The sequence below is a fragment of the Sceloporus undulatus genome, chromosome 6, assembly GCF_019175285.1.
Source record: "Sceloporus undulatus isolate JIND9_A2432 ecotype Alabama chromosome 6, SceUnd_v1.1, whole genome shotgun sequence".
Lineage (NCBI taxonomy): Eukaryota > Metazoa > Chordata > Lepidosauria > Squamata > Phrynosomatidae > Sceloporus > Sceloporus undulatus.
Window position 1 is genome coordinate 110,765,906 of NC_056527.1, and position 23,213 is coordinate 110,789,118.

The 23,213-nt window shown below is 41.3% G+C and overlaps 2 protein-coding genes across 3 annotated transcripts in view; one reads left to right on the forward strand and one right to left on the reverse strand.

Annotated features, from left to right (window-relative positions):
• The first annotated feature begins 343 nt into the window (after nucleotides 1-343).
• Nucleotides 344-23,213, forward strand: part of LOC121932624 (ribonuclease-like) — a 47,158-nt gene continuing 24,288 nt past the window's right edge. The window contains exons 1-2 of one of the 2 annotated variants that reach the window (XM_042471454.1): nucleotides 384-472; nucleotides 3,043-3,787. In XM_042471454.1, the coding sequence (XP_042327388.1) occupies nucleotides 3,071-3,496 (426 nt within the window). In that variant the 5' untranslated portion in view covers nucleotides 384-472; nucleotides 3,043-3,070 and the 3' untranslated portion in view covers nucleotides 3,497-3,787. Of the gene's footprint in view, nucleotides 473-3,042; nucleotides 3,788-23,213 lie in introns of those variants that run through there. The other variant, XM_042471453.1, reaches the window with a different exon arrangement.
• On the reverse strand, nucleotides 18,686-23,168 carry LOC121932789 (ribonuclease-like; the record flags this gene model as incomplete). The annotated part of the gene is made up of 2 exons (XM_042471767.1): nucleotides 22,784-23,168; nucleotides 18,686-18,696 (listed from the first exon to the last, which is right to left on the reverse strand). Coding segments are annotated over exons 1-2 (396 nt in total), but the record flags the coding sequence as incomplete, so codon positions are not given.

The following is a 23,213-nucleotide window of genomic DNA, read 5'->3' on the forward strand; positions in this document are numbered from 1 at the left end:
GTAGATTAGTTTTATTAATATATATATATATAGGAACTCAGATTTTTGGGATATCTTGGGTCACCTTGGCCAGCCTCTCACCTTCAGATGGCTTGAACCATAACTTCCATCCCCTGCAGTTCATCGTAACTGAATAGGTGGCGTGATGCAAGTTCTAGTCCAAAGCATTTCAATAATCCAAGGTTGAGAAAAACTATTTGGGGGGCATTTAAACTGCAAAAGGTGCTCTGAGCTGTTAGGATCTTGTGTCATCTGTGTGGTTTTCTGTTCTGAAATTGATCCTGTATGTCCACTACTTCTTCTTTTGTGGTGAGATGGGGGTCTCCACTTCCTCTTACCAGTATCTACCCTTCCCCATATTAGAAAAGTATTTATACAGCAGGGTGCTTTAGTTAAGAGTGGAAGGACTCCAAGAACGGCTTCCCACTTCATCTCAACTCTGAATTCATCTTCTTTTGGAAACCAGATCTGTGTGAGTAAAGGAAAATGGATAATGCAGTCATCTTTCCTACTGTATTGAGTAGACTTTACTTTGGTTTGTAATGAATGAAACCTAGGGCTGGATCCGCACTGCAGAAATAATCTGGTTTGACAACACTTTAACTGCCAGGGCTCAATGCTATGGAATTCTGGGAAATGTCATTTGTTGCAGCGCCAGAGCTCTGCTTCCCAGAATTCCATAGCACTGAGCCCTGGCAGTTAAAGTGGTGTCAAACAGGATCATTTCGGCAATTTGGATGCAGCCTAGGTAAGAGACATTAAACATGGAGTTCAGAGAGGCCTCTGAGGGTGCATCTGCACTATAGAAATAATTCAATTTCATGTTGCTTTCAACAGCCATGGCTCCATCCTACAGAATCCTGGAATTAGTAGTTTTGTGTGGCAGTGAAGCCTAAAGACCTTGTAAAACTATAAATCCCACGATTCCATAGGATGGAGCTACAGCACTTAAAATGGTGTTAAACTGCATTATTTCTACTGTGTAGATGCACCCTGAATCTGCACTTATTCGGCTCTCCTGTGCTAGAAAGAATGGTGTCCAGTGGTAAATAATTGTGAGTGATTTTGCACATTCTTGATGATTTGGCGCACTTTAGGACCATTTTAAAAATACATTATCTGTACAAAAAAGTTTCTTTTTCTGCAGAAACATTTTTAAAGGCAAAAATGTCAAGGGGAGGTTGTGCTCTCTCTCCCCATACAAACTAGTACCTAAATGGAAACATTCTTACTGTGGTAAACCATTTTCTCAATTGGGCAACATGATATATCAAGACCCCCTTTACATCAAGGACAAGAATATTTATGAGCATTCTTTACCTCCCCCGAATAAAATTTAGGGGTCCATTTGAGCATTTTCATGTAAAGAACTATAACGGGTTAGAACAGTTCCTTCTGTGTCGCTTGTGTTGCAAAGCCATGAAATCTATTGTTAATATCTTGCTGTTGACTGTGGACTGGACCCATAAATAGTGGCTAACTGTAGGGGTTGTGAATCCATAATTGATTTTATTGTCACTCTTTGCATTGAACAAGAGCTCTACTGATTGTTGGAACTTAGTAGCTTATCGAGGATGTGATGGGGCACAACAAAAGGGAGCGGGATGGGAACGGAAGGGTCAAGGGATGCATTTTACTGCTCACTGGAATGCCGTCGCCACTGGAAGTTCCCATTCTGTTCCTGCTCCGCCACAGAGGAGGCGATTTACAGGAATTGTTCAGAAGCGTTCCTAAAAATCGCCACCTCTGGGACTGACCGGGAACAGAATGGGAACTTTTGGTGGTGGTGGCAGCATTCCAGTGTGCGGTAAAATACATCCCTTGCCCCCTTCCGTTCTCATCCCGCTCCCTTTCATTCCACGCACAGCATGTCCCTGGGGGCAATGTGATAAGCTTATTCGATTTGGAACCAAAAGAGCTCCTGCTGAACTCAAGTCTAATCTGCACTGCAGAAATAATCCAGTTCGACACCATTTTAACTGTCATGGCTCAATGATATGGAATTCTGGGATTTGTAGTTTTGTGAGAGATTTAGCCTTCTCTGTCAGAGAGCTCTGGTACCACAGCAAACTACAAATCCTAGGTTCTGTAGGATGGAGCCATGACAGTTAAAATGATGTCAACTATGTCAATGCCTATAACAGGACTGAAGACAAGTGTGGTGCAAGGTTTCCCAGCATTTGAGGCAGGAGGATCCATACTCCCTCCTTCCCTAAGCCCCAACCTTCTTCTTCCATCACTTTCTTGTTGTGTGCCTGCAAGTCACTCTCATGACAGTCCTAAGATGGACCTATCATAGGTTTTTCTTGACTAATTTCATCAGAGGGAGTTTGCCATTGCCATCCTCTGAGGCTGGGAGAGTGGGATAAATCTCATTATTGTACGCCGCCTTGATCCCTGGAAAGGTGGGATAGAAATAAAATTTTTATTATTTATTTTATTATTTAACTATTACTTCCTTCACTTCAATTGCTGATTCTTAGGGGACCACTAAGGGGGGTAATCAATTTAAAAATGCAACAGATAGAATATTGCACCAAATGTTTTCAGCTGTGGACTGATGCTGCCGATCAGCAATGAGGTGTATACAAATGCTGAGATAATGTACAGTAAGTCTTTGGTAGCCACAGAGATTTGGTTCCAGGACCCCACTTGGATACAAAAATCCATGGATGCTCAAGCCCCATTAAGTAGAATTGATAGTAAAGTTGTATAACTTTATATTATACAACTTATATAACATGACAAAGACAAAGTGTGCTTTTTGGAATTTATATATTTTTTAAATATTTTCAAACTGTAGATGCTTGAATTAAAAGCCCGTGGATAAGGAGAAGTGACTGCATCAAATAATACCAAAGAAGTCAGATAATCTCTAGTTATGCCAATATTGAGAGAATCTGTCCCAGAATATGCAGCCAAGAACTTGAAAGGAGAAACGCATTTTATTTCTAAACTATTTCCAGAAGTATAGCTCCTTCTGGTGGCAGTTCCTATTATAAGCTTTTCAACCGTCCTCTTGGGTTTTCCTTCTCTCTCCAGGTACCTCTTTGGCCTGGCAAAACTGACCATGCAGTTCAAGGGATCTGGCCCCATTCTCTTTGTGCTCCTGGTAGTGGTGTTTATAGTTGGAACCTATGCTGCCGACTACAACACATTCCTAAGGCAGCACTACGACAACCCCAGGAGCAATGTGGGAAACCGTTATTGTAATACTATGATGCAAAGACGTGGGATGACCAAACCTCAGTGCAAGGCTGTGAACTCCTTCATCCATGGCAGCAAGAAGCAAATCATTGCTGTGTGTGGCAATGGAGGGAAGCCTTACGGCAACGGGTTGCGGCGTAGCAATAAACAGTTCTCTGTCACCACCTGCAAGCTCAGTGGAGGCTCTCCCCGTCCACCTTGTAACTATCGAGAGAACAGATCAAATAGATTTATTGTTGTCGCTTGTAATGGTGGGAAACCTGTACACTTCGATGAAGGTCAGATCTAAGATGCATACAGAATTGTACTCGATGTGCCCCATAGGAGAATAATGAACCCATTTCCTTTGTCTCATCCATGGAAAAGTTATCTATGGTTTGTAAATCTATGGAGCCAATTTGTCTAACTTTCCATTCCCAGTTGCTTTTTGCTTCTCCACTTCTGTACTTTTCATGCCTTCGCAAATGTCAGAAAAAGCTGAGACGAAACAAAAGAAAGTCCTCATTTTGAAATTTGTTTAATTTAGCTAGCCACATGTATTCTTCCAAGCACAGATAAAAATATAAACTCTGCAAATGCATTTTCAACTGAGCAGTGTTTCATTCCATTGTTGTGGAGTTCTTGTTTTTCTCTCTATTTTTCTGTGTTTTGTTTTGTTCATTATCTGTGTATGAGATAGCAGGCATGGCACTACTTGAGGTTTTCTGCTCCTGTTAACCCTAACCCATCACACCCCACATACAAAATAGGGTTTGTAAAATGGCATTGCAGATCCTATTTTGAAGTGAGGCAATATGGATGAACAACAACATGGCAGAGGCTATTGCTTGTGACAACAGCAAAACTGTATGTAAGGACAAAAACGTGTGTGTGTGTGTGTGTGTGTGTGTGTGTGTGTGTGTGTGTGTGTAAGGAATAAACAATGTCATCATGAGTACGTCTGATTATAAGAACCCCACTCCCATTTTCTTTCCTCCTTCCTTCTGGCCTTGTTCTCATTTGAAAAAGCTCATTACGGAGATTCGGAATAAGTATGCTTATTTATGAAGCAGAGAAAACAATCAACCTAAGGCTGGTGGGGGGAGGGGGGCAGCAGGGAGGCCAGGATACTTCCAGCTTCCCCTGGAGTATCCTTGGCAGTGCAGACAAGACCTTAGTCTAGATCAGTGGTCCTCAAACTATTTTGGGCCACTGCCTCCTTTCCTCTTGGGCAACAATCCTAGCACACACACCCCTGGCATATTTTTTTATATTAGATCTACTATTTTACTGCAAATTCAAAACAGCCAATCTCAGTTGCTGCTCCCTTTGCACCCAGTCACCTCTAGAGCAGCTGACTGAGCAGTGACTAAAAGCTTCTTGCTTGTGCCAATCTTGCAGCAAAGGCTGGCACAGGTGAGAGTCTTTTGGGTTGCTGTTTGCCTGGCTGCTCAGCTGCTGTTCCCTTTGCGTCCTGTCATCCTGGAAGCAGCAACTGATCAGCTGGCTAAGCAGCAACTGAGAAGCCTCTCCCCGTGCCACCTTTGCAACAAAGGCCGATGTGGACAAGAGGCCTCATGGTGGCTGCTCAGTCAGCTGTTCAGTTGCTGCTTCCAGGATAACTAGGTGCAAGAGAAGCTTCTTCCCAGAGAGGAAGGACTGTCAATCCTTTATCGGGGTAGAAAAAGGTACAGCTAGTGCATATGTAGGAGGTTTACAAAGGCCGCATGCACTGGATTGCAGACTTACAAAGGCCGCATGCACTGGATTGCAGACTGGTGTCAACTGGGAAAGGGAAAGATTTTAAGTACAGGAGCCACTCCAAGACAAATGACTCTTTCCAACAATCAAGCACAGATACCCCTTCCCCAGATGATGATGGTGATGATGATGGTTATGATTTGTACCCCATTCTTTAAAAATGCTCTCCGAGCAGAAGACATGTCTTTCCCACACAGCTTCAAGGGGCCATTCTCCCACAGAAAAATGTTTTCTTCTACTGCCTCTTCTTTCGCTCCGTCTGATGAAAGAAAGCAGGACCAGCAGTGCAACTCCAACCTGCTAGCCAAGTCCCAGCAAAGCTCCAAAGCTTAAGCAGGGTTCCAAATTTGAAAGCTCTTTTTTGCCACCACTTCTCTCCCACCACCATGTGCTTTAACTCTTTGCTCCAGCCTGTCCCAAAATGGTGCCACTCTGAGCCACAGAAGCAAAGCCCTGTGTGCAAGCCTTGAACAAGCTTCCCAATGGCCACTACACTAGTAAGGGAGTGAACTCACATAGGCAGGCAATTTTGATAATGTGTTTATTTGAGAAATGAGGATAAGATATTGGCAGTAAGCTGAAGCCTGGGATGGACATTGGTAACAATGAGTGTGTGAGTGGAAAGTGAAATATAAATGGAACAACAACAACAACAAAGATAAACTGCATTTACAGATGCTAGACAGCAACACTAATGATGACTTTCCACATTTTGAACACTGCTGCTTATTAATAATAATAATAATAATAATAATAATAGGTTTTATTTATAGACCGCTATTCCGCAATGATCATAGCGGTGTACAATAAAAATTGAAATACAAAATTAGCCCCTACCCGCCCCCTCACTCCCTCCAGGCTTGGAGATGACAGTTGGCCGTGGAGGGAGGGCTCTGTCTCTTCAGGGCGGTCCCGATGGTGTTGGACCCGCCCCCTCACTCCCTCCAGGCTGGACAATGACAGTTGGCCGTGGAGGGAGGGCTCTGTCTCTTCAGGGCGGTCCCGATGGTGTTGGACCCGCCCCCTCACTCCCTCCAGGCTGGACGATGACAGTTGGCCGTGGAGGGAGGGCTCTGTCTTCAGGCGGTCCCGATGGTGTTGGACCCGCCCCCTCACTCCCTCCAGGCTGGACATGACAGTTGGCCGTGGAGGGAGGGCTCTGTCCCTTCAGGGCGGTCCCGTGGTGGTGGACCCGCCCCCTCACTCCCTCCAGGCTGGACGATGACAGTTTGGCATAGAGGGAGGGCTCTGTCCCTTCAGGGCGGTCCCGATGGTGTTGGACCCGCCCCCTCACTCCCTCCAGGCTGGACGATGACAGTTGGCCAGTTACATTTCCACATCCTCTAAAACTTCACAGATGAAAAGAAGAAGACATCTGGCAGGCAACATCAGCAAGTTATCAAGATGGCAAAAGTTAATTATCAAAAAGGGAGAATTCAGACTGATTAAAAAGATCAGAAAGTCCCTGGTTTTGTTCCTGTTCTCTGTGGTTTTGTTTTCAGATATCTATACTGTACATATTTTGTGTCCCCTGCAATATTTTCTGTCAGCTACTGGTACACTCTGATACTTTTTTTTAATGAGCTCTCCAGATCAGATTATTTTAACTCAGTATAATATTAAGGGAAAGATTGAGACAAAAATCTGGCACTTTTCAATCTGTCTATATGTTCACAAAAGCTCAGGTACAGTGCAGCAGTTTGCTTCTGCCTGGGTTTCCTGGGAAGGGCAAGATTCTGCCCCTTCCTTGCTTCTTCCCCTCAGTAAATTTACTGAGAGCAAACTATTTTGCACTTTGAACTTGGTTTACATCAGCTGGAGAAAGCTGAGGACAAAGGGGGAAAGTGGGAGGAAGAGAGACCAACCAACCCATTTCAAAAGCAACAGAGGATTGACTGAGGCTATTCCTGCCAGTTCAGGACAGTTGGAGGCTATGGCCCAGAACAGATGAGCCAAATGCACTGTGTCGGTGTCGCTTTTAGGGTTAGGGACCACACACCAACCGCAGGGTCCCTAAACCTAGCACAGCTTGGCAGTGTAGTAAAACAAAAAACAAACAAGCTTCATTTATATACCGCTTCATACTGCCTAAGCAGTGTCTAAGCGGTTTACAACTGTAAGCTAATTTGCCCCCAACAATCTGGGTACTCATTTTATCGACCTCGGAAGGATGCAAGCCTGAGTCAAGCTTGAGCCCTTTGCTGGTCTTGAACTTGCATCCTTGTGGTTTTGAGTGAGTGGCTGCAGTACAGGCATTTAACCACTACGCCACCAGGGCAGTGACGGCCACCATCTTTATGTAATGGACTCATAGCGTCCGCACGTTGTGGCATGTCCGTTACATCACAAGTGCGCCATTGGCACACTCGCCACATAACCAGGGCACCGGGGGAAAATCCCGGAAAAACTGGGTCCTTTTAACTCTGGATGGATATAGCGCAGTCTAGCGACTGCGGCATCCCTCCGGAGTTAATATGGGCGCCTGCAGACCACCATTTTTGGGCGGAATGTACTGTGCCTAAGTCACTCCTGACTTCTGAGCATTTGCCTAACGAAACTATCACATGGGAGAAAATCAAGCATTTTCCCAGAAAAGTCATGCCATCATGGAGAAGATTTTCAGACAAAGTCGTGATCTGAGAGAACCTATCCCAGGAATAATTTAGAAACACACTAGCAACAAACCAGTCATAGGACTTCCCCATGACTGGTTTGTTGCTGGAGCATTCCTCATTCTTCTTGGGATAAGTCCTTTCAGATTGCAACTTCATCTGAAAATCTTCATCACGATTGCACAACTTTGTGTATACTCTATCATCTTTATATTAATTTATCTAAATATGTGTATAGCTTAACATATTCTTATCTTTGATGTACTGTATATACTTTTTCTTTAAAAAAACTTATTTCCTTTCTACTGTTCTTTCATATATTAAGCAAGCATCTGAATTTAATAATATTGTTATTATGCATATGTTAAACCAATTATCATATCACTTCGGTAGTAACTGCCCAACTTAACATCAGTTTAAAACCAGCCAAGCCAGCAATGATATTAAGAAAGACATAATTATTATAGTTTACACATTATATTCTTTCAGTTATTTTTTTCTATTAGTCTTTATTCTTATAGAAATTCATTAGTGAGTTCCAGTCTTTGTTTCAACCTTCTTTCTATGTTCCTTTTATTAACAATGTTAGTTTGTCTAAATCTATCATTTCAATACTTTTTTGTAACCATTCATCTTGTGTTGGTATTTCTTTTTGTTTCAGTTTTTTGTGTATGTAATTCTTGTGGCCGTGATCAAATATTAAATAATTTTTAAATGTGTTCTTTCATCTTTTTCCTTTATTATATTTAACAAAAAACTTTCTGGTTTAAATTTAATTTGAATTTGTAAATTTCATTGTATAGAATTATGTGTTATTTTCCAATATTTAATTGAGGTTGGGCACGTCCACCAAATATGATATAATGTTCCTTCTTGGTTCTAACATTTCCAACAATTACTGTTACTATTGTTCCCCATTTTTGCAAGTCTGTTTGGTGACAATTATTATTATTATTATTATTATTTATATAGCACTGTAGATTTGCACAGCACTGTTCATAAAAACAATAAATATGTAAGAGTAAACCTGCCTATGGTGTATAATCTAAGAAATAATTGGATAAAACATATAAAATACAGGAACTGGTTCAATAAAACAGGCAACAAAAAAAGAACATCAAATAGCAAGTGACAATTATGCAATGCCTGGGAAAGCTTCTCTGAACAGGATGGTCTTCAACTCCGTTTTGAAGCTGGTTAAAGAAGTGATGGCCCTTGCTTGCGGGGGAAGAAGGTTCCAGGCGTGAGGGGCAGCAAGTGAAAAGGGGCAAATCCAAAATGGGGCAGAGAAAATCCTGGGCTGGGACAGCAGACCTTGACTACTAGAACGGAGGGCCCGAGTGGGAAGGTGAGGAGAAAGAAGGTCTGATAAGTAAGGAGGGGCCAGTCTATGGAGGGCTTTAAATGTTGACAGCAGGAGCTTATACTGAATGCGGATAGGGAGTGGGAACCAGTGAAGGGATGCCAGCAAAGGAGAGATATGGTCAGAGCGGTGGGTGGAAGTGATAATGCGTGCAGCTGAATGCTGGACAGAGATTAAAGGACAGAGGTGAGAAAGAGGAAGCCGAGCCAGGAGGACATTACAGTAATCAAGTCGTGAGATCACTAGGGCATGGACCAGGATCTTGGCAGTAGAGGCGGAGAAATATGGTCGGATTTTGGCAATATTGTACAAAAAGAATCTACAAGCCTTGGCTGTGGTCTGGATCTGAGGGATACACGACAGAGAAGAGTCAAAGATAAAACCAAGACTGCGGGCTTGCTGGACTGGTTGAATAGAAATGTTGTCCACAGAGACAGAAAAGGAGTGTTGAAGGGTGGACTTAGGAGGAAAGACAAGAAGCTCCGTCTTGGACATGTTGAGCTTCAAACGCCGATGGCGCATCCACTGCGTGACAGCTTTGAGGCAAGACAAAATTTGCTGTTCAAGCCTTGGAGAAAGGTCAGGGGTGGAAAGATATAACTGGGTGTCATCGGCATAGAGATGGTAGGAAAAACCAAAAGAGCTAATGAGTTTACCTAAGGATAGTACCATCTGTGTAACATTTTATAATAGTTTTCTTTCAAGTCCATTGACAGTGTAAATTTTAAGTCTTGACCCCAGGCTCTTTCCCATTTTTCAAGGGGTATCGGATGACCTAAATTTCTAGACCAACTTATCATACTTTCTTTAATTGTTTCTTGTTCTAACTCTCTCTTTAAAAGTAGTTTATATAATTTAGAGATTGTTGATTTTTCTGAATATAACAAAATCTTATCTAATTCATTTTCCTCTTTTTGAAAACCTTCTGTTTGTAAATCCGTCTTATATCTTCCCCTTAATTGTTTATATGGGAACCAATGGCAAATATAACCTTTATTTTTTTAAGTCTTCATTACTTTTTATCCTCGGTGTTTTATCTTCCCAGTTGATTAGCTCTTTATATGTTAGAAATTCTTTTGAATCTGTGGCCAGATTAATTTTCCAGGCTTCTTATGGTGAAATCCAAATTGGAAATTGTGTATAAAATTTGATTTTTATCCTATTCCATATTGTTAACAGTGATCTTCGGATAATATGATTTTTGAATTCTTTATTTACCTCAATTCTCTTATACCACAAGTAGCCATACCATCCATATACTATGTTGAAGTCTTCTAGAGTGAATGGTTTTTTTATCATCAAGTTTTATCCATGTTCTAATCCAATCTAATGTACATGCATAATAATATATTTTCAAATCCAGAGTCCGCAAACCTCCTCTTTCCTTAGAGTCTTTCATTGTTTTGGTTTTTTCTTCTGCCAGGTGATATTAGAGTAGGCCTCTCACTCTAATATCATCTTTTTTCCCCTTATCCTAAATGATTTTAAATATCTTTGTCTGATCAAGAAGCCAGTGGAGTTTCAAATGCTTACTTGATGTACTTTCTGTTTGCCAAATTTGGAATTGGTTGTACAATGAGAAAATAATAATAATAATAATAATAATAATAATAATAATAATAATAATAATACCTTTGGTGTAATAGTGGGGAAGGTGTCATAAAAGTTAAAGGAGGCTTGTTGGAATCAATTTGGGGAAAGACAGGTGAGGCTGAACTGCGACTGCTAAAATGGGCGAGTTGGATACAATTATTAACCCAGGAATTTGGAGAAGAAGATTCAGGGGCTTGACAGACCTCACAAAGAGGTGGCCTGCAGCCACCCTTTTTAACACAGGATCAATGCCGCGGCAACTACATGCCATGGCCCTTTTTTGTACCGTGGAAAAGGCACCGTAGCTGCTGGCACCATGGCTTTGCAGTGCTCTTTTGGCGCTGCATAATCTGGACATAGCACGAGAGGAGCACCGTGACACCACCCACCATGTGGTGCAGCACATGCTGTCACAACAGCATGGGGATGGAGTCAGTGCTCCCACTCCGCCCGCATGCGCGCCTTTGATGCCAGTTTATACAGCCCCTTACTCTCTTATTACAAATTTACAAGATCCTGGAAATTCTCAGTGGTTACACTTACTGGATAAATAGAATGAAAGCTATAGGAAACTCATTTCTGGGGCAAAATAGCAAGTGTGCTGTTTGGGGATTTTTGTTTGTTCACTTGAGAAAAGGAGGGAAAAGTCACACTATATTTAAGTCTGAAATGAACATTATTTTATTTCCACCCACCTAATTTCTTGTACATGCTCCCAGTGTTGAAATGCATACTACAGTGGAAAGTAATATTACAGAAAGTAGTTATTTGGTGAAAAGAGAACTCTAGAAATCTCCTCCACAAAGACCCTCTTTTTTCATGAGCCCTTCAGGTCACTCTTTCAGAGGTTCATCAGTAACCAAAACCAAAAGGCAAGTCCGATGCTTAAAGAGAGAAAATATTTATTGAACTCAGAAGTCACTTTAAACTGAACATAGAAGAACACCACCACCTCATGCACAAAATCAAAGTTAAGGAAAGACTATTCAAATCAAAGGACATTATTTTTTGTGGGGAGGGAATGACAGAGATTCTGTTTTCTTGATTCAAATTCAAAGTCTACGCTGACAGTAACAATCATTTTCCTATGTCCTGTGAGCTCTTGCGCTTGGTGATGTTCATGTTTCATTATTATTCTTGCCCCCTTTCAAAATCGGCGGGCAGAACGTGGTTGGGGGACAGTTTGTAGTTTCACGGTGGCAAAGGTGGCTTTTTCCTGTGCAATAACACTCTTTCAAACCCGTTCCCAGCTCATGCCCGGATCAGGCAAAAATTGATGTGCGATAATCTCCATAGAATTACATGCATGCCTGTTCAAGCCTTTCTCTGTATTTTAGACTCTCATCTGCACAGTAATGTATTTAATGCTGCTCAAAAACAAACAAGCCCTCCAAAAACATCAGTTTTCAAACACAGTATATGAAAAGGGAGAGCTACTGACCAGAAACTGTCAGACAGCTCTGATGCCATCACAAACTGCAAATCCCAGGATTCCATAGCATTGAACCATGGCCATTAAGGTCGTGTCAAACTGCATTATTTCTACAGTGCAGTTTAGATCTAAAAATGTAATAAAAGACCTTAATCCATTTTGCCGTGGCAATTTCTTTACCTGAAGTCCTGGAAGTTCCAACCTGACAGTACACAGTAATGTCTTTAATGCTACTGAAACCAACCAGCCAGCCAACCAACAAAAACACCACCAATTTTTGAACAACAACAACAACATAAAAATGGATGAAAGGGGGGGAGGTACTTTGCCATTGCCCAGAAACTGGTTGCCCAGAAGAGGTTCGGCAGATGGTTTTCAGCTCAGAGTCTGAAGCATGTAAATAAATGTTTGCACATGAGTAAAGGCCCAAGGCAGCCCCAGTGAAAGGGTACCTTGAAATTTCATGCTTCTTTTATCCAAAGAATCCTGCAGCCAATGAAGAACAAAATGCAATTTGGAAAGACAGAGGGTTAAAAATGATCTTTCATTTGTGGTTACACCATTATAAAATCATGTAAAATTCCAGATTACTTAGGCACAATGTCTATATTTTTTATTATAATCCTAGGAGATGGAGGCATTGATCCATTTAACTGCAGCCACTTATTTACTTAAGGGTTAACAATTCTGAATTCAATTGGGACTCCATTCCTACAGTATACAGATATTTTACGATTTGCACTAAAACCATAAAATTCGTTGTTAAGTTCATAACAATAAGTGTATGAAAAGGGAACTTTGCTTGCCATTTGACCAGAAACCTGCAGCCCATAGATTGTTTTACAGATGGCTTTAAGGTCAGAATCTGAGGCATGTATGAAAATATTGCCATGTTTGTAACTTAAATGTCTATGATACATAATATTTCTGCAGTAGCTATCATCATTTGGAGCTGGAGTCTTTGGGAAGTCTACACTCTCATGTTTGAAGGCTTGAAAAGACTGGACTGCCACATTCTCCACTGCCATCCAGGCAAAGGCCCAAAGCAGCCACATCTGAAGGAGTGTTTTTGTAGCCATCCTTTGCTGTTTCCTTTGGTCTTCCACTCTTTAAAAACAACAGGCAAAAGAGAACAAAAATCACAGAAGGATCAGCATTGCATTCCCATGATTAGCTCTCCTCTAGTGTTCATAGTGGGGTTGAGGTGTATGGGATGCCATTCCCTTTCTTTCCAAGTAGCCATTTTCTGGGTAACTGACTTGGGCTCAATCAACTCTTTTCTGTTTTCTTCTATCGAGTAGGATTTTTTCTTCTTCTACTATTATTATTATGTAGTCTTTCTCTTTTCTTGCACTATGCAGAATATTTCAGTTTGTGACCATTTAAAACTCCCTAACTGGGCATAGGGCGATAAAACCTGGAAATGAAGCTCTCATAGGCGCAGCTACCAATCGCTGAACAATGTGGGGGCAAGTCATCTTTCCTAATGCAGTGCTGTGAAATCTATCATGTCTGTCCCCTTTTGGGAGGAATTCTGTGTAAAAAGAATATATTTATTAACTAATTCATCCTTCAGTGATAAACATGTATACTTGGAAAGGGCAGGTGTGAGAATCCTATACCACTCTTGTTATATGATGGACTCTAGCTCCATCTTTAATCTTGGGAAATAGGAGGTGAAATCTAGCAAGATCTAGGGGACCACAGGTTGCCCATCAACTGTAGTTGAAGCTAAGAACCATTTAAGAGAATAGGATGTATAACAAAATAAATATCTATAAAAGTACTCTGACACCATATTTTTCTGCAGACAGTTAAACGGGGGGGGGGGGGGGGGATATCAGGATTCCAAAACAAAGAGAATATTTGTTGTAGTGTGTCTTGTTTTGTTTGTCAAGAGTCTTTTGGTTGAAAGGGCTGGAAACTATGATCTTAGTTCACACTTTTGTAAGCAAGCCAGTGGCTTTTGTGGTAAAGAGGATTTCTGCACAGGGCCAAGAGAAAGCATGGGAAGCAAAATTAATCCTATTTCATATAGTGCATTACCTGGAGCTTTCCACATTTCTGTTAGCATAGCTGCCTAGAATATAGCCCATATCATGCCCTTTCTTATTCCCAGATTGGGTATTGGAAATGCCTTTACATCTGACCACAGTGAGACCTTCTCTTACCTGGTGCAATAGGCACTTGAAGCTTAGATCCAAAGATCTCTCTATAACTGCCTCTCTACACATAAAAATGAGATTTACCTGTGATATTGAAAGGCTAGTTTCACAGTGTGTTATCTTATGCAAAATTATCCAAAGATAAAATAACAAGTAGCAAAATCTCCCAGGAAGGTATGGAAACCAAGCAGATTCAGCAGAGTAACTTGAGGTCTGACTTGCTAAACATAGTGGGTTCTCCAAAATAGCCATCTCCTACTGGTCCACCGGAAAAGGACAAAAGTTCCACTGTCATAAAGAGGAATTTATAAATGTAATGACATTTCCTTTGGGAGTCTTTCATCAGTAAGGGCAGAAAACTAATGTCTCTACTTCAGGTTTCCAATGCTCTTGCTATCTGCATGGCCCCATGAATTCCTACAGAATGAGAACAGGCGTCCTCCTTCTAAAATAGGAGTGAGTGGCTTTAGACATCCATCTCCTACATCTAGTTCTTCTATTAATATATCCCAATGGGAAGGGATTCTGAGGCCTCCAAAAACAGTGCACCCCAGAGCACCTCTTGCATGCAAGTGTGCATCATGAAATAGTCATTATATAAAAATAGAGAATAATAATATATCTTACATAGAGCAGAAAGTTTCCAACCTGAGCCCAAAGAAACCTTTGTCTTCGTGGATGAGGTACAGATTTGTCACTCAGTGAACCCAGATGTACTTCTCTGGTGCGTTGCTCACTGAGACTCCTGAAATCACCAGTGCCTTATATACAAAGCAAAGGGGAATCTTCTGTACTGTTGATGTAGCACTTGTACAGGAAAATCTAGGAGAAATGCCAGGCAATATTTCCTGGTAGAAGGTGGAACTTCTACCTGAAATTTTGTTTTTCTGACGTGACTGGCTGTTCTTCCCAGAAGTCTAGGGCTTCTTACCAGAAGGTCCATGATGTAGGCGAGATATTCAAATTGAATGAAGGTACTCTTTGTATATCTCAGAAATCTCCATCTTGCTTTTTTTATATGAATATTCCTTACACTGTATTCCTTCCTACTCCCTTATGAATTATCTCTTTCCTTAGCTTCTGACACTTTGAATCATAGAATCATCAAGTTGGAAGAGACCACAAGGGACCCCCCCCCTTGCCATGGCCATCCCCTTGCCATGCAGGAATCAAAGCACCCTGAACAGATGGCCATCCAATTTCTGTTGAAAGACCCCCAATGAAGGAGACTCCACCACCCTCCAAGGGAGTGTGTTCCATGTCGAACAGTTCTTACTGTCAGGAAGTTCCTCCTAATGTTGAGCTGGAATCTCTTTTCCTGTAACTTGCATCCTTCCAGTTTCAGATACATGGGGCAGGTCAAAGAAAAGATTAAAAAATAATAAGTAACTCTTAGTAATGTGTTGCAAAAATGCCAAAAAATGCCCCAGTTAACATGGACCAGTATAAACTTTGTGAAGACAGAGTCTAAGGAGCTTATCGCTTGGGCAAATAAGCCGGCTTACCTCTTCCGGCTTCAATTCTGGATCCAGGATGCCCTCGGGTATTATCATAGCTAAATCGCCACTGATCTAAGCAGGATGATGCGGCCACCTGGATGCATCCCAGGTTGAAGCCTTCCTCAGCCAGCACTTTTTTGAAGTCGGGAACGTCCGACTTAAAAAATTGGCCGGCTGAGCAAGGCTTCAACTCAGGATGCATCCGGGCAGCAGCATCCCACCTAAACCAGTGGCGGTTTAGCTAAGACAACACCCAAGGGCATCCTGGATCCCGAATTGAAGCTGGAAGAGGTAAACTGGCTTACTTGCCCAAGTCCCTAGAAAAATTTATATTTCATATGACATTATGCTACTATAGAATGGAGCAAAATTCCATATTATGTTGAGTCTATGTCTATTTGTTTTATTAAAAACCTACGAAATGAAGGCATTCCTCCATTTAGCTGCAGATTCTTTTTATGCAATATTCAATAAATTCAATTTGGAATCAATCCTCACAGAAAACAATGGTTTTATCCTTGTCACTGTGGCCAGAAAAATTATGTTCAACTCCCAAACACTGAGTATATGATAAGAACCAGTTGCTTCAAATGAACCATCTTCTAGCCCCCCATCTGGTCTGTAGAAGGCTATAAGGTCATTTCCTGGGGTTGGTATGTAAATATTGATGTGTAAGTAGATGTCATGCATACACTTCATAATATTTCTACAGTAGATAGTACTAGTTGCAGCTGTAGTCTTTGGGTAAACTACTATATACAGAATAATGGAATCTTCTGTACCATGCACTCAACACTTGTACTGGAAATCCTGGGAGAGATGCCAGGCAGTATTCTGAGAAGAAGGTGGAAATGAGGCAGAAATAGGAGGACGACCTGAAATTCTGGTTGTGAAATAGATGAATTCTCTGAAGTGACTACCTAGGGCTGTTGTATCCAGAAGTCAAGGGCTATTTTCCAGAAGATCCATGATGTGGGTGATGTATCATGGGTTGCAAGTGGTGGGATCATTAGGTGGAAATGACCATGTTCTCCCAGAGATTATTATACAGTGGAAAGGAGAAGCCAAGCATAGTCAGACTTTCTAGACTTTAGGAGAACTGATTTCAGTAAAATTAGAGAAGTATTGGGGGTGATCCCATGGTCAGGAATACTAAAAGAGAATGGAGTTGAAGACGGATGGGAGTTTCTTAAAAGGGAGATACTGAAGACACAATTTCAAACTATTCAATGAGGAAGAAAAATGGGAGGTGTCTCAAGAAACCAGGATGGATGACTAAGGAACTTTCAACTGAGCTAAGTTTTAAATGGGACATGTAGAAGAAATGGGAAAAGGGGGAAATCACCAAAAAGGAATTCAATCAAATAGCGAGCACATGTAGAAAAGGTAAAGCACAGAATGAACTCTGGATTGCTAGATTTTAAGAACAATAAAAAGGCCTTTTTTGGATACGTCTGAAGCAAAAGGAAAAAGAAGGAAACGGTAGGGCTACTGCGTGGAGAAGATGGAAAATGCTAACAGAGGACAGAGAAAAGGCAGAATTACTCAACGCCTTCTTTGCTTCAGTCTTCTCAGAAAAGGCAAAGGGTGCTCAACCTGAGGAAAATGGAACAGAGGACAGAATAGGGGAAATTCAGCACAGAATAAGCAAAGAGATAGTACAGGAATACCTGGTTAATCTAAATGAATTTATGTCTTCAGGACCTGAGGAACTACATCCAAGAATATTAAAAGAACTGGCTCATGTAATATCGGAGCCATTGGCAATAATCTTTGAGAACTCCTGGAGAACAGGAGAAGTCCCAGCAGACTGGAGGAGGGCAAACGTTGTTTCCATCTTCAAAAAGGGGGAAAAAGAGGATCCCAACAATTATCATCCAGTTAGTCTGACATCAATACCAGGAAAGATTCTGGAGCAGATCATTAAACAGAGAGTCTGTGAACATCTAGAAAGCAATGCCATAATCACAAAAAGTCAACATGGGTTTCAGAGAAAGAAGTCATGCCAATCAAACCTGATCTCTTTCTTTGATAAAATTGCCAGCTTGGTAGATGAAGGGAATGCTGTGGATATCGTATATCTTGATTTCAGTAAGGTCTTTGATAAGGTTCCCCATGACATTCTTGCAAACAAACTTGTAACATGTGGACTAGACTAGGTAACTGTTACATGGATTTGTAACTGGTTGACCGGCCGAAGCCAAAGGGTGCTCAACAATGGCACCTTTTCATCCTGGAGAGAAGTGACCAGTGGGGTCCCACAGGGCTCTGTCCTGGGCCCAGTGATATTCAACATCTTTATCAATGACCTGGATGACAGAATTGGGAACATACTTATCAAATTTGCAGATGACACCAAATTAGGGGGAGTAGCTAATACTCCAGAGGACAGGACCAAAATTCAAAATGACCTGAATAGACTAGAAAGCTGGGCCAAAGCTAGCAAAATGAATTTCAACACAAAGAAATGTAAGATACTGCACTTAGGGCAGAAAAATCAAATGTACAGATATAGGATGGGGGACACCTGGATGAATGAAATTATGTGTGAAAGAGATCTAGGAGTCCAAGTAGACCACAAGTTGAACATGAGTCAACAGAGTGATGTGGCAGCTAAAAAGGCCAATGCAATTTTAGGCTGCATCAATTAAAGTATAGTGTCTAGATCAAGAAACGTAATAGTGCCACTATACTCTGCTTTGGTCAGGCCCCACCTGGAATATTGTGTCCAATTCAGGGCACCACAATTTAAAAAGGACATTGAGAAACTGGAGCATGTCCAAAGGAGGGTGACTAAAATGGTGAAGCATCTGGAATCCATGAACTATGAGGAACGACTTAGGGAGCTGGGGATGTTCAGCCTGGAGAAGAGAATGTTGAGGTGATATGATAACACTGTTTAAATATTTGAAGGGATGTCATATTGAGGAGGGAGCAAGCTTGTTTTCTGCTGCTCCAGAGAACAGGACCCGGAACAATGGATGCAAACTACAGGAAAAGAGATTCCACCTCAACATTAGGAGGAACTTCCTGACAGTAAGGGCTGTTCGACAGTGGAATGCACTCCCTCGGAGGGTGATAGAGTCTCCTTCCTTGGAGGTCTTTAAACAGAGGCTGGATGGCCATCTGTCAGGGATGGTTTGATTGAGATTTCCTACATGGCAGGGGGTTGGACTGGATGGCCCTTGCGGTCTCTTCCAACTCTACGATTCTATGATTCTATGGTTCTAAGTACATGTGACCTCTATGCTGCAAAACATTTCTACAGTAAGTCTTATTTTTTGAAGCTGGAATCTTTGGGTAGTCTACGTTCTGCTGTTTGAAATCTTGAAAAGACTGGTCTCCATCACACAAAAGTTGCAGAAATGGCAATGTGCTCTTCTCATCTTTGACTACTCCCTATTGACTTTTTCTCATGTCGTGACCTCCTTTGCATCATGGCAGTTGGGAAATGTTTGTCTAAAGTTCACCCACAGATTTTTCAATCAAGAGCAGGGGTGATCCTGCCATTGGGCAAACTAAAGAGATTAGCGCAATGGGTTTTATTCCCTCACTAGGCATGGGATGTAAACACACCGGTATGGATTATATTTCACAGCTCCAGGCAGTATCCAGCCTGTACCCAACCCAGGCTTCTCCTGTACCTTTTAAAGAACTGGATTTTCCCATTCTTTAAAAGGTCTGGAAGAAGCCCTGTTCAGGTACAAGACGAGTACTGCCTGGGGATAGAGCTGTGCAATAGAGTCCATCCCTATGTGTTTACATCCTATGCCTAGCGCAAGAATAGAAGCCGGTGTGCTAATCTCCTAAAACAGTTGGCTCAGGCACCAAATTGGGTGGCAGCCATTGACAGAGGTTGTGGCATCTTGTATGGTACACAACATTTCTTTTTAATGTGAAATTACTTCTAGTATGGCAAAACAAATGTATCAAGTGAGTCATTTTGGGCAGAGACCATTGCAGGAGAGTCAGCTGATTATGGCAATCTAAAACTGGGTGTCAGCAAGGAAAGAAGGGGAAGATAATTCAAGACATCCCTACATCTAGAAAAATCCATCCCAAAGCTGTTCATTTAAAATATATATTTCTATCCCTCCTGCAAATGTAAGATTTAATCTCCTTTTTCACCTTTAAATGTCCTTTCTTTTATATATTTTTAAAATGTTTTTAAGACCTTTTGATGATGTGTTTATCTGAGAAATAAGGAAAAGACATTGGCAGTATATTGAAGTCTGGGATTAACATATGTAACAATGTGCTGATTTAATAACCTAAATACAAGGTTTGTGTGAGAGAATGTGAGATATAAATTGAACAAAAAAAGAAAGAAAAAGAAAAAAAAAGAAAAATGCATTTACAGATGCCAGAAGACAACACTAATGATACTCTGCTACACTTTAAACTCCTTCTCTTAACCCCACTGCTTGTTAGTACTAAAGCAGTGATTTCCATATTTGGTCTTCCAGATGCTTTCCACTTCTGTTCCCAGATTTCCTGGGAGAAGGAAAGAGAGAAACCAGCTAATTTGAAAAGCAAATGAGAAGTGGAAAAACAAACAATAACTGAAGGTATCTCTCCCAAATTAGGATAGTTCGGTGCAGTGGGGTCCGACACTGGGGTGTCACCCAGTGTGCAGGATGGGTCCTGGGGAAGAGCCAAAGGAGATCCTTTCCTCCTTGCCCTGCATGACTGTACTCTAAAGTCAAGCCACGTGGGGCTGGACAGGGTCCTTCTCTCTCTGCCCTGTGAGGTTTTAAAGCCAAGCCTCGCTGGGCAGGGATGGGGGGCACCAGCCCCCCCCCTTAGTCCATGCTGCATGCCACAGCACATGACAGGGAGGTGGGGGTGCTCACTGGATGTCACCCCCTTTTGGCAGTGTCACCCAGTATGGTCCACACACACCTCGCATTCCCCTAGTGAAGCTACTGGTTGGGGGGAGGGTATGTTATCCTGGTTTTGGGGTATTTCTTTACCTCTAACAAAGGTGACATGTTTTCACTGGGGCTTCATTTGTCAAGTTTTACCTATACAGTACCTAAATGTTTTTTTCCAGATACAACAATACAGAGGCTTCTTGAAAAATTCAATGTTCTTTGCCTAAGAAAGGTGCAGGTAACCTCACACAAAACAGATACAGCCTGTGTCTCAAGAAAATTTGCCTTTTCTGTTGCTAATGAAGATGAGATTGTATTCCTTATATTTCTCACATGGCCCAAGAGAGGATGGCCTCTGCCTGCATTGCTATCCGTCCAGAACATCTTAACTGACAACATAAGTCACATCTTAAGGCAAAATGTAGGCATGTGATTCTAGCATCATAATTTTTATCCTGTATGATTTTTAACCATCTTTCTCTGGTGGAGAAGTCTGTGGAACCTCAGAAGCTTTCATGGTGTATTTTGTTCTTTTTAGTTGACCCAATAAATGTATCACTGTTTTGTGGATTTTGTCACTAATTCTTCAGTGTAAGGAAAATGATCACAACTTCTTTATAAACACAGCAAGGAAGGTGCCATGAAATTTCAGGGAGGCTCCTTGAATCAGTTTAGCACAAGACAGATGTGGTTAATCCTAAATTGGTCATCATGTTGGATGTTACGTTTACTGCTGGAGTCAGTTATTACCCCAGGAATTAAGAAGAAAAGATTCCCTCTCCTATTACAAATTTACAATATCCTGCATATATGAACTGAAGTCCCAGTGGTTTTACTCACTGGCTAAACAGAATGAGGACTATAGCAAACTCATTTGTGGTGCCAAATGGTAACTGTGTTCTTTGGGAACATATGACTGGATTTGTTCATATGAGAAAAGGAACAGCAATATCTCAATTTCAGTCTGAAAAGAACATTAGTTTCTTCCTGTCGAGCTAAATTCTTCTGCCCTTCTGGCCCTCTTTCTTCCAATACAAAAGCCTTCCCAACTATCATTCCATGCTCTGAACTTTGAGATTTATATTACAGTGGAAAGTAATATTACAGAAAGTAGATTTTTAATGAAAACAGAAATCTAGAACACAAGTGATCCCCAGCTAGTCTCCCCCACAAAGACCTACTTTTTCCATTAGCACTACAGCCCACTCTTGCAGGGTTTCATCATTTGTACTGGAATGAACAACCAAAGCCAAGGGAAAGTCTGATGCTTAAAGAGAGAAACATTTATTGAACACGGGAGGCACTTTAAATCGGACAGAAGAAAGGAAATCACAAAATCAAAGTTAAGAAAAAGCAAGCAGAACAAAAGGTTGTGTGGCAGGAAGGGGAGGGAAATGGCAGGTATTTGGCCATCTGCATCGTGGAGATCATTTTCCTCTGAGCTCTCATGCTATCAGCACTTTAAATTGGACACTGAAGAAAACAAATAAAATAAAACTTAAGAAGAAATTAGCTCTCATACTATCAGCACTTGATGTTTCATTATTATTCCTCCCCTTTTTCTTCAGCCATATAAAGACCATGGCTCCATCCATACTGCAGGAATAATCCAGTTTGACACGTCCTCAACTGCCATGGCTCAATACTAAATCAAAACTGAAGAAACTATATCACACACATATAAAAAAGAGCCCAGGTATGGGAAGCTTCCAAAGTATTACACATTGATGTGCTTAATGCTGATGAAAGGAAAATATAGATTTTTAAGCACAAAGACCATGAAAAAGTAGAGTTACTTTGCCAGTGACCAGAAACTGGTCATGTAGATAAATATGGGAAGCTGTCATTTGATGTTTATCTTGATCAAAGATTTCTCAAGACAACATGGGACAAGATGCAGTTTGACAAACAGAGGCTTTCAGCTGAATTTACACCACTCTAGAACTAAAAAATAAGCAAATTCAGGATTACTTGCGGTCAGTGATCCAAAACATACTGCAGAAATCATCCAGTTTGAGACTGTTTTAACTGCCCTGGCTCAGTGCTAGGGAATTTTGGGAACTGTAGTTTTGTGAGACATTTAGTCTTCTGTGTCAGAGAGCTATGAGGCCACAAGAAACATCAACCCCTAGGATTCCCTAGCACTGAGTCATGGCAGTTAAAGCAGTTTCAAACTGAATTATTTCTGCAGTGTGTTTTGGACTAGTGTCTATATTTGTGATTCATAACCTAGGTAATGAAGGCATTGCTTTGTTTAGCTGCAGCCTTTTCTTTACACAAAAGGACTAAAACCTCTACAATCAGTTGGGACTCCATCCTTACAATAAAGAATAATATTCAGCTTGCCACTTATACCGAAAAACCCAGAATCAACACCAGAACAAATGGTGCATGCAAGTGGAGTTATGCTTTGCCATTCACCATCCTCTGGAAGTCCACTTGGTCTGCAGATGTCTTCAAGCTCAGTATCTGAGGCATGTATATAAATATTTTCACGTATGTAGGTCTGATATCTATCATTCATAATATTTCTACAATAGATATGATTATTTGGAGCTGGTGTCTTTGGGTAGTCTACATGCTGCTGTTTGAAGTATTGAAAAGACTGGGCTGCTGTTTCCTTCATCACCATCCAGGCAAAGGCCAAAAGCAGCCACAATTGAATGCTTCTCTTTGTAGACATCCTGGTATTCCTCCCTTTAAAATAAAAATGAAAGAGAACAAAAAT